Raw genomic sequence first — 16,275 nt, 5'->3', positions numbered from 1 at the left:
CATAAAGAGTAAGTCATAATAATGGGGGTTTGAGTTAAACTTCTAAACTTCAAGCCCCTAAGCCTAATAAGATTAGAGTGTGCATACCTCCGGACCACATTAAAAGGTCGCGTTCGCTGCCCGCGCCCTTCGGCAGCGTCCCGCTCCAGCCTCCCCTTGCACCGCATTAAATAAGACCTTAATGAAAACTTCCAAGGGATGTTTATATTAATTCCAGAGGACAAACTGGCAGCACAAAGCATGTACGGAGCTGATGCTCTGGGTTGGGGTGAAGTTCAGTACGAGGGGCTGTGTTCGTGGTCCAGCCTCGGGTTTTTCCAGGGTGGCTTTGCCACCAAACTGGGCGGCTGGAGGTGGAGAAAGGGCTCTTGTGCCCAAACCTCTGCCTTTCCAGTCTATATTGGCTCTGTGCTGTTAGATGTTGAGGTTTGCCACTTCTATCAGAGAAAGCTGGTCGGTGGACCACACGAAGAAGGTTTTATTTGTGTTGTTGGGTCAGTTGGTGATGCCCGTCCCGGGGTCTCACCCCCAGCCGAGGCAGGCACGTGCCTTTCGGAAAGCTCCGCGGAAGAGACTCAGCATTTTGTTTCCCTCTCGGAGGTAGGAGATAAAATCCCATCAGCATCCCGCTACCAGGAGAGGTGCAGGTCCCACCGGTTCGTTTAATCTCCAGAATTTTCCCCTCCAAGCCCTGAAAAATGTATTTCTTTTAACCCATACTCAGAGGCAGTAAAGGAGTTTATGCACTGTGGTTTTTCTCCCTGTCAAGCAGACCAACGAGATTACTACACTGCAAATCTGATATAAAAGATTTCTTTTAAAGTCACTGATAGAGCTCAATAAATAATGAACTCAGTGTCTGAGACTGCTTCACAGAGATATTAGACTGTAAAAAAATTTAAATGGCTGTTACTTAAAGTAAAAAAAAAAGAAAAAACAAAACCCAAACTGTAGTGTATTGCATAAAAACAATACCGGTGGGAGAAAATGTGAAGTTCTGTTTACAGGTAAAAGGAACATTTCGAATTGCTATGTATTCACACCTGAATGCATAATGGGTTTGAGCTGCAAGTTTACATACATTTGCAGGAAGAAGACTGTATTTGAAAGAGAGAGCCAAGAATTTGTGTCTCATTTCCAGGCGTCAACAAGAAGGCTGCAGAAATGTTTTTATGCATAGCCTGCGCCTTGCCAGTGGGTCCGATAGAAGGAGGCAGAACTGAGCTCTTCTTGTTACGGAGTCGTGCAAATGCAGCAGATACAACCAGGCATTTTAAGGGGTGCATAGCGAGAGCGGGATTCCTTCTTCAAGAAAATGAGGAATGGCTTCAGGGTTGGGCTGGGGCACTGGGGAGCGAAGGCTGGAGGGGCCCCGGGCTGGGGAAACCTCCGGAGCATCCTCCCAGCCACGGCTGAGCAGCGAGGAGGGAGCAGATGCTGTGCCCGGGACCCCCAAAGCCTGGGTGTCCCCCTGCATCGCTTCGGGGCCCCTTGCTGCAGGGGAGCAGCAGGTCTGGCTGCTTCACACCCCGGAGGGAGCAAAGCCAGCCGGCCCCGCTGCTGCACTGACCGTGCCATCCCAAACTCCTCCTGGCGCGAGCCCTGGCTCTGGGGATCCCTCCGAGCAGCCTCCTCCAGCGCCGCGGAAGACAGGTATGAACCATCTTTCCCTTCCTTTGCGGTGCAGTGTGGCTCTCGGCCCCAGAGCGCAGCCTCCATGGCGGGAAATGCTTTATTTATGGCTGGCAACTGCCCTTGAAACACTTTTCTATCCTGACACGCAGCCCCCGAACAGGACCCCCAGCGCAGGAACTGCACTGAGGTGGCTGGGGAGGGTTTTTGCCTGAGCTGCAACTCTTTCCAATCCTTGCATGTTGGAGCCGTGCTGGGCATCCCTCCTTCCCGTGCATGCCGTGCTGGGCATCCCTCCTTCCCGTGCATGCGGGAGCCGTGCTGGGCATCCCTCCTTCCCGTGCATGCTGTGCTGGGCATCCCGTGCACAATGGTGACATGCCAGGCTTACCTTGCCATCACCCTGCGGGATCCCGAGCTGCAGCACCCAGCTTGGTGGGAGCCACACCCTGCAAACCTGCCGGCACCCCACGCCGTGATGCCGGCCGGCGGGTTGGGACCGTTTTGGGGTCGGGAGCCAGGGGCCGGCCGGGCTTTGGGGAGACGAAGGAGGCTGCAGCAGGAGAGAGGATCAAAGCCTCACATGGGCTGGCTGAGCCTTTGTGTCAGGAACCGACTGCCAAATGGCGGGGCCGCGGGGGTCGGGGAGGCAGGGCGGCCACGGAAGGTCCCCATATGCCGGGGAGCCGGGGGAGCGGGGGGCGCGGGGCTGCCCGAGCCCCTCAGCCAGCTTGCGGGCCATGCTCAGCAGCTGCGGGCTGTAACTCCTTATCGCCGCTGTCAATAGGATTTGCTTTGTGTCGCTGGGAAGTCGATTAGTCCACCAGCATCCAGCCTTAACAGGGAAATAACTGGAAGTGTAATTAAATGTTTAGAAGAAATGAAACAACACAGAAGGATAAGCATCTGCAGGGGTAAAGCCTGGCGATTGCCTCGCCCCGGCGTTTTATTAAATGCCGCTTGGTGCTCAGCCAGATTTAGCTGCAGCGGCGACATGACCTTGTCTGTCTGCATGACCGTGGCCCGTGGCCTGGGCCTTGCTTTGGGGCTGTTTCTCTGTTTTTTGTGCCATGTCCAGGGCTGGCCCCCCGGGGCACCGGCTGCGGATGCAGGGAGGGCTCCTGCCCCTCGGGTGCTGCAGCCCTGGGAGGGAAACGTTGCTCCGAGGGCTCGGGTCTGCAACCCCGGTGCAGTCAGAGCTGTGTCTGCTAGCCCGAAAAGAAGGACTTTTTTTTTTTAAAAAAAACAATAGTTTTGCATCTTTGTGTCAGCCACAATGACGCTGATGTTTGCAGCTAACACAAAGTTACAAAACTGCTGCTATAAAACAGCTCTCCAAGCAAAAACTTACTCTTCTCTCTATTTTGCAGCAGTTTTAGTTTTTGGTCGAAGTTATCCCCTCCTCTTGCCCGAGGGCAAACGAATTAACACGTTTCCGGGAGCACCTTGTGCCTGACCTGCCTGCTTGTGGGGTGCTGGGAGCCCCAGACCTGGGGCCCCGCGGCTTGGGCACCTCTGCCCGGCTGGAGACAGAGGAGGAGGAGGAGGAAGGGTGGGAAGGGGACGGGTGGTGCAGCAGAGGTGGGGAGCATCACTGGGCAGAGGGGGACCCACATCGCCCGTGGGGAGGGTGGAAGGGGCCAAGGGGCCGCAGGGGCACGCTGCAGGATCGGGGCCACCCAGTTTGGGGTTTGCAAACCTACGCCGGTTGCCCAGATAATCAATAGCCTCCCTCCTTCTAATGTACAGGAAATGGGGCTTTTTTTTTCCCTCTTTGTTTTTGCTTTTTCTTTTAAAGGACGCATGCATTGCATATCCATTTTAACCCAGCCTGCCCCGGGGGATTTATAGCCTCTATCCAGTTTTATTGTTGATACAGATCTTTATCTGCCCTGGGCTTATAACTGACATTTAAATTACACTGCAAACAATGAATCAATATTTATGGATTACTGGTCCAATACATTCGCCAAACGAGTTGTTATGGGATTCTGTCTCCCGGCAAACAGGACAATGAGGTCAAGGTCAAGGCTTTGTCTAATGAGAAATAGGCACAGACAGGAGCTGCCAGCCCAATATTGACTGCCTAATAGGAATGCATTTATGGTAGTCATTTAGCCGAATGTATTGAGCTCTTTGTTAATTTTCTCATTCTTGTCATTTTCCCGCTGATAATTGTTCATAATTTAAAGCCCCGAGCCCGGAGTGTTTCCCCCTGCCCGTGGCAACCTGGGGAGAAGGGCTGGATGCCAGCGCGGGAGCAACGCCCGCGCACGCTCACGTGCGCGCACGCTCGCACGCTCCCACGCACGTGCACGCTCCTTTCGCGCGCACCGAGGCTTGCGTTCCTCTCATTTTTTTCCAGCCCTGCTTTTCCGTGGGAGCGGGGAGGGCGGGAGGGACCGAGTGCTCCTGGGGGGGTTATCAGCCTCAGCAGCTGTCGGGAAATTCAACCTGGGCTCCAGGAAACCAGAGGAGCCGGGCTCGTTCCTGCGCCGCTACGAACCCTTGCTGGGTTCCAGCCTCAGATGGGAGCTTGCGTGCTTTTCATCAGCTGAAGTCAGGAGTCGAGCTGGCAAAAAAGGACGTGGCTTTTTTTGGGGGGGGGCTTTTTTTTTTTTTGGCTTTTTTTTTGGGGGGGCCCCTTTCTTGTATAATTCTGGTACATGTTGTGCATAGGTATCCGCTGTCTTAAAGCAGCAATAGCACCGTGGCTGCTTGCTGGCCATCTGCACTTCTGTGCCACTTAGGGGTTTATAAATACTGATTTATTATGCTTCATGTGGCCCTTGGAAAAGAGGGGAAGACTGTGTTTTATTGATGAGAAGGCTAAAATTTGTTAAAATTCAGCTCCTGGTTCCCAAAAGCAGCGAGGCACTGCCAGCTGGGTGCAAAACCGAGGTCAGTGCCTGCTTGATTTTCCCACGCAGCTTCTCCAGGCGCGTGCACGAGTGGGTGAGTGTCCGAGGGCACATGGCAGGAAAAAAAACAGCATTTCTCCTGGCCGGGAGCTGCCTCTGCCCGCCAGGGTGCTTGGCCCTCGTCCCGCTCGACACTGCGGTGCTCGTCCCCCCTGCCATGGTGATGCTCATCCCTCCAGCCACCTCGGTGCATGCAGCTGAGGACACGAAGCTGCTGCGGGAGAGGAGCTCCCCTGGGAATTAAAGCATCGCAGAGGCACGGGGCAGCGCTCCCCCTCTCTTTTCACCCCCCACCCCGGTCAGCCGCAGCCCCCCAGGGACCTGCACCCCTGCGGGGAGGGGGTGGCCAGCGGGGCAAAGTGGAAAGGGGGGGTTGGGGTTTCTTTTTTTTTTTTTTTTTTCAGCGTTTCTTTTGGAAGCTGTGTTTATCCCCCTTGTTAAATGCCAGATGAAAAGTTTCAGGCCTAAATTAGTTTTGTCCTCTTCCCTTCGTTTATTTACATTATAATAATCCCGCGCCTGCGAATTGTGTCAATTATTCTTTCCTCTGGGCGAGCCAAGAATTCTTTGTTCCTCGCTAGTTTACAAAAGTGAAATATAGGTGAGGTTTAGGACCTTTTAATCCTCCTATGTAATTACTGTTCCCTGCAGACACCGCAGCATTTTACAATCGCTGCGTGTAGCTGCTGGGCTCAGATTAGACACACAAAGTCCCTTCACTTCATCAAAGGTTTCCTTATCTGCCCAAGACAGCGAAACAACAAACGATCCACAAATCTCGCCGGACCCGGTGTTTATTTGACTACCGCCGAAATAAATAAATTTGCTGTAGCCAAACACGCCGGGGCCGGCGGTTTCCCTGAGAACGGGGGCTCGGCAGGCGCCTGGGTGGGAATTTTCAAGAGCGTGAAGGGCCGGGGACTACAGTGGGGCTTTTGAAGTGCTTTTTCCACATTTTATGAGCCCAAATGAGGATGAAACTAAAATGACACGAAGAAATAATCCCCCATTCAGCCCTGAAAGGATTATTCTAATTACTTTGATTATTAAAGATCAGACAGGTTTTTTTTTTTCTTTCCAGCCTACGAGCTGAAGTAAACCAACCCCGAAATACAAATCCTCGCTGGGAATTGAGGAACGTCTTAAGTAAACAGCGGGAACAAACGGGCTGTGTGACGGATACCCGGGGTCCGGCCGCCGGCCGGGGGGGCCCCTTTGTGCCGGCCTCAATAGGGGCTAAACGCCCCCCGAGACCCCGCTCGGCTCCCCAGCGAGGGGCCGCGTCTCGCCCCTTTCAGATGCAAATGCGAGTGGGTTTCTCCTTTATCTCGGCGGTAAGATGGTGGTGTCAAGCTGGGCCCGGATGAATAAACCGGAGAATTTATGCTTTATTGAGATCTGGGGGGTTTTTTTCCCGGCTGCCTGGGCCGGGGAGGGGTGCGCAGATGGTCCCTCCCAACCCCCTATTTATCACCCCGCAAAGGCTCGCTGGGCGCGATTCGTTTAAGGACTCTGTTTGTTTCTGCTGATGAGGACTGTTAATTTGCACAGCGGTCTCATTAGGCCTAAACCACCAATTAATTTCTTTTGTTCTCATTAAACGGCTGATTCCTAAACATTTCTGCAGCCACAACGGATGGCTCAAAGCCGCGGCCCCGGCATCCTCCCCGGCTGCAGCGGGTACCGCTCCGCAGCACCCGCGCCACGGATGCACTTGATGCTCTCGGGCCCGATCCCAGCCTGCAAACCCGGGCGTTAAATGGATCCATCCTGCCAGCAGCCGCATCGCCGGGCTGGAAAAGGAGCGTGCGTGAGTCCTGGGGCAAGCCAAAGCACAGAGCTTTTCCCATCACTTCAACACGTCTTCATTTTTTTCCTCTGTGCTCCATTATGGTTTCGTCTGATTACGGGTGCGTTCAGGCCAAGAGGAGCTTGTGGCTTGTGTTTTCCAGCTTGGCCACACAATTTGCAGCCGCATTGAAGAGTCCTTGACTGTCTCTTAGCAATTTAATGCCAGAAAGTGTCGGCTTTTGTCTGGTAGTGACGCTAGGGCAAGTACTTAGCCTCGCTTGACATTCCTGCAGTTCAGGCTTGCTTCGGAGCATTAAATACCCAAGGTGAGGTTACAAAACAGCTCGTCTTTTACCAAAAAATTAAAAATCCCACACGGTTTTACCATGGCCTTACACCAAAACCTGCTGCAATCAAAGCACTTTCTGGAGTGCCGGGCTCACTCGCTCGCTCTCAGAGTGTTGCTGGGATTTGTTTTCCTACGCCGTGGCTGTGCGTTCAGGCACAATTGCTCCTTTAAAGCTGCTGCCGGGGGGCGGGAGTGTGGGGGGGCTGCGTGTCCCCTCCCGGCAGCGGCCGCGGTGCAGTTGGTGCTGGAGCAGATGGCACGGCGCGGTGCTCAGCCGTGCGCCCGCGTGGGTCCTTCCCCTTCTTTTGCCTGGTAGCGGTGACTCTGCGCTTCCCTGCGTCAATATTGCCTTTCCTCTGCTGTGCGCGCTTTGTTCTTTTCCCAGCAGTTCGAAGAGCTGCTGCAGGGAGATAAAATAAAAGAGGAGCAAACGCAACCTTCTCTGTCAGCTCCTGAGCCCGACGCGTCGCCCCTTGCCTCGCCTTGGGTGCAAACACTGATTCTGCCCATCACTCTTGCAGTCACCTCGGCTTTTTTAGATGCTTTTTTGTTAGCTGCTCAGCAGGAGCGGACGAGGGCTTGCTGCGCTCCCGCCAGCAGCTCGGCTAACATCGGGGTCACTTGGGGTGTTGCCCTTTGGAGACCTCCGTGCTGGGGAAAACGTGCTGCCGCGGCAGCACCGGGGGCTGCGAGGTCCCTCCCGAAGCATCCTCGGCAGCTGCCCAGAAGCTGGGTATCCCTCACGCTAACCGGGGGGTGGTCCAGGGGACACTCTGCACCCTGCTGTAACGCCTGCAGGCTGCTGCCGTCTGGGGTGCAGGCAGGGTGCGTCTCCATCTCTAGCTCTCCCCGCAGCTGCTGGGGTGGCAGACGGGCAGAAGGGGCCACGTGGGCTCCCGCTCGGTGCAGCACGGGCTGTGCCGCTCCTCCGTCTGCTCCCAAAAGGAAGAGGAGCCAGAAGCTGTCCCTGCTCCCTGCAAAACCTCCAGCCTGCCTGTCACCGGCATCGGTGGGGAGCTGCGCCCTGTGACTGCTGCACCCTGGGGACACCGATGCCATCGCTCAGCAGCCAGAGGAACCCCCTTGGCGCGTATTCCATCAGGCATGTATTTATTTTTAAAAACAAATTTTGGGGAGGGCTGGTGGGAAGAAGCCTGTAGAAACAGAAGGTGAGCAGAGCCCCGGTGATTCGGGTGCTGGCAGCAGGTGGGCTTGGTGCAAGCCAGACCCACAGCCGGGACCCCCGCCGGCGCCGTGCTGAGGTGTCACGCTCTCCGGGTGCTGGGGCAGCCTCAAAAGGGATTGCCACCCAAACAGATGCGCGGCCCAAACCAATTAACCTTTTTAATATAACCGTATCCCATGTGGCTATCCATTACAGTCAATTAAGAAGAGCTGTGGCTAGGTATAATTACCACCAGGCCATAAACTGAGCTGCGAGCAGGCGGCCTCCCCGGAAGGGGACAGGGACGAGGGGTGGCTGGCAGGGACACGGGGGGTTACAGCTCCAGCTTCCCACCGTGGAAGATTGCATGACAGTTCAAAAGCAGTCGACGCTGTCAAACAACAATTGCTTATTGTGTTTGCTGGGTTTGCCCGGATTTATGGTGTCGTCGTGGCCCGACGGCGTAAGCAAACATCTGCTGGGGAGCGCAGCGGCCGCCCGGCAGCGTGGGGAGAGGTTTGCAGCGCCCTGGGAGGGAGCAGAAACCCTGTCCTCGTCCCGCCGGGGAGCGAGCCGGGGCCAGGGGACTCTGGCAGGGTGATGCCGCCTCCATGCCGGGGACGATGCTCAGCACCCATCAGTGCAAAGCACCCGACGGCTGCTGGGCATGTCCTCTCCTCCTGCTGTTACTGATGTCAATAAAACCCCGTTGTGGCAACAGGCTCTTCCCGGGCGGCTCTCCCCGGTGCCTGCACCCGGGATGGCTACGCGCGTCCAGAGCAATTCCCATTTGTCTCTATTACCTGGAAGAAAGGCACAATGATCCTTGAAAAGGGCCCCTTGTTGGGCCGCACCACCGCTCCTTCCCGCGTTTCCTGCGCCTAATGAAGACGAATGAACATTATCTTAACCTATTCCAGCAATTCCCGGTTCCAACCAGCAGTGGGAGGATGGGCAGTAACCCTTTGCTTGCTGCGCTGCCGGCGCTGGTGCATCAGACGCAAGCTGGATGTCCCTGCGAGGGTTCCCGGAGGAGTCCTGGCTCGCTGCTCTTTGCACCATGCACGGGGCTTTGCTTTGTGGCTTGCGAGCTGGTATCTCTTGTCCCCATTGCTGGCCTTGCTGCAGGGCCGGAGCTGCAGCTCAGTTCAAGTTCCTGCTACAAATGGTGCTTCGTGGCATAGAAGAGCAAGTTGGTCCTTGCCAGGAGGACAGCAGTCTAAGACCGCTCCACATAACGTCAGGAGAGATGGGAAAGGTACTGAACCCAGAACTGCAAACTGTTTAAAAGCAATGGATTAAAGGAAAAATTAATGCCAGCAGATACATGGCTGAGAAGAAGACTTTTTGGAGCAGGACATCTTGACAATGTATTCCTGGTCTACAGGAGGAGGATGCAGACAGGGCAGAAGCGTTCAATAGCTGTTGGTCGGGTGGTTGGGAGGAAGCCAAGGGTTGGGATCGGTGGTTGGTGATGAAAGACTTCCCGGCCCCGCAGTAACTCGCACGAACGTTGAGCCGTTGCTAAACCCGGGCGTGTGGAAATCGGCAGGTCCGGTTAAGCTGCAGCCAAGGAGCTTTAAAAACAGTTGGCCAAGGGGAACAGTTGGGCCATTAATGTTGATTTTCAATAAGTCTTTGAACACCGGGGTGGTTCCACAGGGCTGGGAGAAAGCTAATGTTGTGCCGGTATTTTAAAAGGGCAAACAAGATGACCCAGGTAATTACAGGCCTGTCAGGCTGACATCGATCCCGGGAAAAATAATGGAACAGCTGATACGGGACTCAATTAATAGAGAGTCAGAGGAGGACAGTGCAATTAATGCCAATCAGCATGGATTTATGGGAAACAGCCCTTGTCAAGCTCTTGTGATATCTCCTTGATGAGATTACAAGTTTGGTGAATAAATGTTGAAGCGATGGGTTTCGTACTGTCCCCAAACGCTTGCATGCCGGGAACCCGAATAACGTGAAGGCACAGAGCGCATGGGGTCCCGGGGTGCTGGCGCTGGGGACCACTGGACGTGTCCCAGGAGGAAGAACAGATGTTGTTCCCTGGGGGGGATGAAGGTCGGAGCTTGCTGAGTGGGGCGCGAGCGGACCGTGTATATTTTAACCCAGCCAAAAGCGAAGCCCCTCATGTAGGAACGGGGACCAGTGGGTGGAGGAGGGACCAGTGGGGGTCAAGTCACCCTAGAGCAGCTTGGACCTCTTCAAAAGCACGTCTAGGGGCACCTAAAACTTGTTTCCTGGTCTAGGAGGAAATGTGGTGCTTTCATGTTATTTAAACCTTCTTTCAATCTTTAAAAGCTCGGCCAATTTTCAATTTAAAAAATTGAAAAAAACACCGTTTGTAAATGCAAAGGTTAAATTCCATTTTGGAAATGTCAAAACCAAAACGTTTTAGCATCTTCAAAAGGGAAATCCCTATTCAGGCATTTATTTTCAGACAAAAGCTCTCAGCAGGTTTTGTACCGAACCCCTGGGGGTGCTGCTGGCCTTCCCACCCCGGACCCCTGGCTGCGGCCAGGCAGCTCCTGGCACGTATGGTGCAGGCGGGGATCTTGGCAGTGCGGATTTGGGGGGGTCTTCGGGGCGGGGGACGGGCAGGGGACGGCTCGCTCCTGGTTCTGCTGGAGGGCTGTGGCTTGCAGGAAGGGCAGAGCCACCCTGCCGGCCCCTGGCACGCGTGTCCCTGCCTGTGTCCCCCCCAGATTGGTCTGTTTGGGGGGGCACAGTGGCAGATGGGCTCCTGCACAACCGTAGATACTCCTGCCCCTGCTGACCTGCCTGATCAGCAACCGAGATGCTGCTGTGCCCAGCTCCCGACACGCACTTCTGGGGAACCTTTTATTTAAAGTATTAGGCAGGTTATAAAAATGTCACTGATGATTTGCTCGTGTTTTCTAAACTGTCGTTAAAAATTTATAGTCAGGACAAAATGCAAAAGGGGGAGGGGAAAAAACCCCCGCATGTTTTAAGCTGAGCCTCTCCATAAATTAAAGAGATTTGCTTTTGAGGGTGGTCCGCAGAGCTGCGTGCCAAAATTGTGTGTGTTCAAAGAGTGAGGATCATGAGGTTAAGTGTTAGGAAAGGGGAGGGGAAAAGCAACTTATTTGAGAAAGCGGTGCATAAAGCGGGCAGAGGTCCTTGCATCTGCCAGGGTGTCTGTGCAGTTTCTGGGCCAGGGAGCCGCTGAGGGGGTGGGACGCTGGCTAATCCCCACTGCCCTCCCATTAGCATGCAAAGCTGTGGTCTTGCTTTGAGGAATTTTTGAGCTGCTTTTGGGGATTACGGGGACGTCAGCGGGCGGGGGCTGCGGCATCGAGCTGCAGAGGGACGCACGGCGCAGACCTGCGGAGCAGCACCGGGGCCGTTCCCAGCCCGTCCTCTGCAGCGGGAGGGGGTCTTGGGGACTCGGCAGGCAGCGCGGCAGGGGGATAAAGCAAGACCTTCATAGAGAAAATGGTCCCTATTTCTGCTGCAGAAGCAAGGCAGCTGTAAGGGAGCACGGCTCCCATTTACAGACAGGGGTCAGACCACTGCTGTCTCTCCAAGGACGGGCTTTCATGGGTTTGCACAAGCTGGGCAGGCTCAGCGCTTGTGCAGCCTTGGACCAGCCCTTGCAGAGGGCAGCAGGGGTGGTTTGGTGGCTCAGGAGAGCTCCTGCGCTGTGTATGAGCTGGGGCGCTTGCTTTGCCTTTCCAATGGCTTCTGTTCCTTGGATGGTATCTATCAGAACAGAGATAAATCTCATTAAAGCAGGGCAGGGGGGTGTAAGCACTGTGTCTGAGCGCCGGCTGGTTTCAAAGGAGGTCGACGCTTTCGGGAGGAGCAGTGGCCTCCAGCACGGCCGAACCGAAGCTCGCCGGGAACCCGCGGCCAGCGGCACGGCCTCTGCCACGTTAGAGATGTCTCCCCTTCGTTCTTGCAGTGTTACTAGGAAAAAACCTAAAAGGAGCCCCAAACCACCCAAGAGCCCCAAGTTTGCCCCAAGGGAGAAGTGGGGGCTCACCCTCTGTGCTGAGGTTATCCTGGGGGGCCGGCTGGGCTGGGTGGGAGCTCCCCGGCGGGACAGCAGCGTGGGGGAGCCTGCGAGGGAGCACGCGGCAGGGCCTGCCCCAGATGTTGCTTCTGCAGATGTTTTGAGCTCTCGGATAGTGCGTAGAGCAAAGCAGCTGTGGGTGGGATTGAGTCAGCCCCAACGAGGGCTTTGATGCCTACGAACCCGCAGCGCTGCCTGGCCCCGCAGCGCCGTCCCCCCCGGGCAGGGTGCCCGCTGTGCGCCCGCAGCCCAGGGCAGCACCGCTGCCTCCCCCAGCCCCGTGCCCCCCACCCAGCCCCCACAGCAGCCGTGGGACGGCCACCCGCCACAGCACGAGCCACCCCAGGAACCAGAGCCGCTGGCGGGCCGTGCGCGGCCATCCGGGCTGTGATGCTGCAGTTTGACCTTGCTGGCTTTGATCTTTATCTTTCTTTGAAACTTGGTGTTTTCAGAAACATACTGACTTTTACGGCTCTGCCTCCTACAGAAGAGCAAGCTGAAGGCAGCTGGTGGCTTTGCGGTTTGTCCAGCAGTGATCAGGAGGGCACAACAGCGTGCTGTGCCATGCCGTGCCGTGCCATGCCGTGCCATGCCGTGCCGTGCCGTGCCATGCCGTGCCATGCCGTGCCGTGCCATGCCGTGCCATGCCATGCAAGGGCCAGGCAGGGGCTCCCAGACCTGCTCTCGGTGCATCTGATGGAGCACCATCCTGCTCGCACGCTCCCCTCTCCTGCTGACCTTGTGAAGAAGACGGACTCATCCCTGCTTTGAAATTTTGCACCTTTGCATTCATTTCCAACATCCGACCTATCAGGGAAGTGTTGTGCCTATGGACTGAGCAGCATCGGTGGAAGACTGCCCCGGCCCGTCGCCTCCCCCTCCGTCAGTGGGTCCGGGGGTGGTTTGGGGGGGCCACGAACGCAGCGGCTGGGAGATCAGAAGAGCAGAGCTTCCCCCTTGGGTGCTGGGCCGCTTGGCAGGAGGGCTGAGGGCTTAAAGCTGTTGTTTCACAAAAATAAGTGGTTATGCAAAGGAGAGAGACCCATCGTGTGTGCTGGCTGCAGGACCAGTGACCCCACGGGGAGGGCAGTGCCACTGGGAGCAGCTCCGGTCCCCCTGTGCCCATGCCCGGCCCCCTCGGCTCCCCATGGTACCCGAGACTGAGGGACCCTCCACCCAAGGCGGCTGGGACACCAAGGACGTGTCCCCGCCGTGCTGGGATCAGAGTAACGAGCGTTCATAAATACCGCATCTCTCAGCGCGTTGTGGGCTCACCGGCTCCCCCAGATAGGCTGTACCAGGGGATAATATATTTATCTGCAAGTAAGGTATAAGGCCACAAGTCCAAAGCTACAAATCCTCACAAGTGAGTATTAATGGATTATGCCTCCGCAATCCATTGCATGTTCCAGTTATACAACAAAAATTGGGATAATAAAACAGCTCTTAGTGTCAAAATGTAATTAAACTGCTTCAATACGCCTTGAGAACAGCACAGCTGCTTTGTGCTGCCATAAAGCATTTTAAAACTGCTGGGCCATTTGCTTGGGCGCCTAAATGAGAGCTCCTGGATTCAGCCGTGGCTCCCGCACCGCGGCATCTGCGGGGAGGTGAACCTCTCCCCCGGTAATCAGCCCTGCCGTGCCTGCCTGCGTAAACGTGGGTCCCAGCGTCCCGCTGATGGATGCTCGCCCCTGCGACCGCGCCGGCGTGCTGCTGCAGAGAGCAGGGGCCGAGCCCGAGCCCTGCTGCCGCGTCCTGCCAGCGGCAAAGCTTTGGTCGCTGCCGTGGGGAAGGTGGGGTGTGTGCCGTGGGGGGGATGCCCCGCACCCCCAAATGTGCGCGGGAGGGGCTGCTGCCATTTATCCCTCTGCTGCTGGTGCCAGTTGGAAGGTGAATGCCGAGTGACCAAGACCTGTCAACAGACTCTTGTTTAGTACTTCTGGGGGATAAATGAACCGTTAATTAACCTCCCAGCAGAAGCTATCAAACCTGCACACATGAAATACCAATTATCAGTCAGTCACAGCGTTTATTCTCATCAGCCTCATTAGCGTCCCAGGTGTGTCCGGGGCCCACGGTGCAGCTCCCAGGGGTAGCATGAAGTGCTGCCCACCCTGCCACACGCCCCCGGGGTCCCACGGTGTCCCTGTCCCCGATCCCATCATGATCACTCATGGGAACAGCCCTGCCGAGCAGTCCTTCCTCGGAAGGTGCCTGCTCTGCAGGCGAGGGCGGTTATTCCAGCAAGTGTGGAAGTCGTGCTTATGCCGCAGGGCGATGCCAGGCATTGCACATGATACATGGTTCAGCCCGCGGGGGTGTCGTGGTTTAAGCCCAGCCAGCAAATAAACCCCACGCAGCTGCTCGCTCACCCCCCTTCCCCCTCCGGTGGAATGGGGGAGAGAATCAGGAGGGCACAAGTAGGAAAACTCCTGGGTTGAGATAAAAACAGTTTAACAATTGAAATAAAACGAAGTAGAACAGTAATAGTAACAATGAGAACAACAACAATAACAGAATATACAAAGCAGATGATGCACAATGCAACCGCACACCGCCCGCCGACCGTGTGTCACGAACGGGGGGGGGACCCCCCCCGGTTTTTATACTGAGCATGATGTCACATGGTATAGAATACCCCATTGGCCAGCTGGGTCAACCACCCTGGGTGCTCCCCCCCCCAGAGCTTCCCCTGCACGTGGCAGGGCATGGGAGCCCGAAAAGAGACAACAAAAGTCTCCCCGGTGCAAGCACCGCCCAGCAACAGCCAAAGCATCAATGGCCCATCAACTCCTCTCACACCAAACCCAAAACCAGCACACCCCCCGCTACTGGGAAGAAAGTTAACTCTGTCCCAGCCGGAGCCAGGACAGGGGGCTGCAGGCGAAGGGGCAGGGCGCATCCAGCTACCAAAAATCCCGCTGCTTCCCTGGAGACCTCTCCCTGGCAGCAGACGCTGACCTTGTGGGTCCCCAGGGCTGCCCCACACCTGCCACCGCTGCTGCAGGGTCCGGTCCCGCTGCCAAACCTGCGCTGGGGGTCTGCATTTGTTTTAAATCTTGACCTCTATAACACGCGACCTCCCTCCCCGGTGCCCGAGCCACCACGTGCGGCTCGCCCGGTGCTGCTGCACCCTGCTGAGGCTGGGGCACCCCTGAGCCCTGCCCGGGAAAAAGGGCTTTTCCCCATGGCACGGCCCCTCCAGGGTTCAGGAATGACGGGATAATTGTACCGGGATGGGGGGGGGCCGCCGCGTCCCGGGGGCTGCAGAGGAGCGTGTGCGTGTGCGTGTGCGTGTGCGTGTGCGTGTGTGTGTGCACACGTGCGGCCGTGCACGCAGTTACCTTTATCATCTCACCCATCTTCTCCCCGGGGGTGCTGGGGGTTTTGACTTTTATGTGTAACAATAAAAACTTTCATTGTAGCAAAACATTGGCTGGTCAAAATTAGACTAGTTAATTCCAGAGAATTGTTTCATCTCAGCTCAACAGTAATAATGAATCTTTTTTACAAGATGAATTGGTGAACAGCCAACTTCCTCCGGGGCAATTCCTGTGTAGTGTTGATCCCGCTGGAATTTACCTTGGGAAAAAAAAAAAAGGAAAAAAAGAAAAGAAAAGAAAAAAGAAAAGGTTTAAAACTATCAAATGCTACTATTCATAACAACATGTTATTTAGCTCAGCCATTTACTGACAGCGTACAGCTGGAGCCAAGTCTTTTACAAAAAACGCTCACACAACACTTTTCTCCTAAGCCAGCCACAGCCTAAAAGAAATATTAGGTGCACACAAGCACGTTATTATCCTCGCAGAAGCCAAGAAGCACGATGGGTGCTCACCGAATGCAGAGTTGCCTTTAAAAATTAATATGATCTTGGCCTCTACCTCAAAACCAAAAAGGGTCCCTCTCGAACGCCGTGTTTTCAGTGGGCTCGGTGCTCCCGTGTATCCCTGTGGAGCTATGCCCCTTGGTCACGGCTTGAGATCCCCAAATCTGCAGGATTGGTCCCTGGGGGGTGGTGCAGCAGTGCTTTAATGAGATTTTTGAGACTTTTCATGCATTTTAGGGCCAGGGGAGCATGCAGCGGCTGCCTCACTCGAGGTGAGGCAGAGGCGGTGGCACGTCGGCTGGCACTGCGTCCCTTTTCGTCTCCTCCCGGGTTGCCTTGCAGGGGACAGGCACGGTACGTGCTGGCACTTGCAGCAAATGGCCATGACCGAGGCTGGCAGCTCGCCTGCGCTGGCTCTGCACCACACTGCCGACAGGTCGGCGGGTCCGGGGGTGGTTTGGGGGGGCCACGAACACAGCGGCTGGGAGATCAGAAGAGCAGAGCTTCCTCCTTGGGTGCTGGCACCAGCGCCTCGCTGG

General features: G+C 55.7%; 2 protein-coding genes across 2 annotated transcripts in view; one reads left to right on the top strand and one right to left on the bottom strand.

Annotated features, from left to right (window-relative positions):
* The window catches only part of LOC142086494 (uncharacterized), a 76,322-nt gene extending 70,010 nt beyond the window's left edge, over positions 1–6,312 (top strand). The window contains exon 13 of the mRNA XM_075159553.1: positions 5,635–6,312. The gene's annotated coding sequence lies outside the window, so the exon portion shown is untranslated. The remainder of the gene's footprint in view (positions 1–5,634) is intronic.
* Positions 6,313–14,929: 8,617 nt separating this feature from the next.
* Positions 14,930–16,275, bottom strand: part of TLE3 (TLE family member 3, transcriptional corepressor) — a 35,606-nt gene continuing 34,260 nt past the window's right edge. Inside the window, exon 19 of the mRNA XM_075159685.1 lies at positions 14,930–15,488. Coding sequence (XP_075015786.1) covers positions 15,414–15,488 — 75 coding nt within the window. The 3' untranslated portion in view covers positions 14,930–15,413. The remainder of the gene's footprint in view (positions 15,489–16,275) is intronic.

This window comes from Calonectris borealis, chromosome 11 (assembly GCF_964195595.1).
Source record: "Calonectris borealis chromosome 11, bCalBor7.hap1.2, whole genome shotgun sequence".
Lineage (NCBI taxonomy): Eukaryota > Metazoa > Chordata > Aves > Procellariiformes > Procellariidae > Calonectris > Calonectris borealis.
Note: the sequence above shows the minus strand (reverse complement) of the source record. Positions and strands in the feature narration are given on the sequence as shown.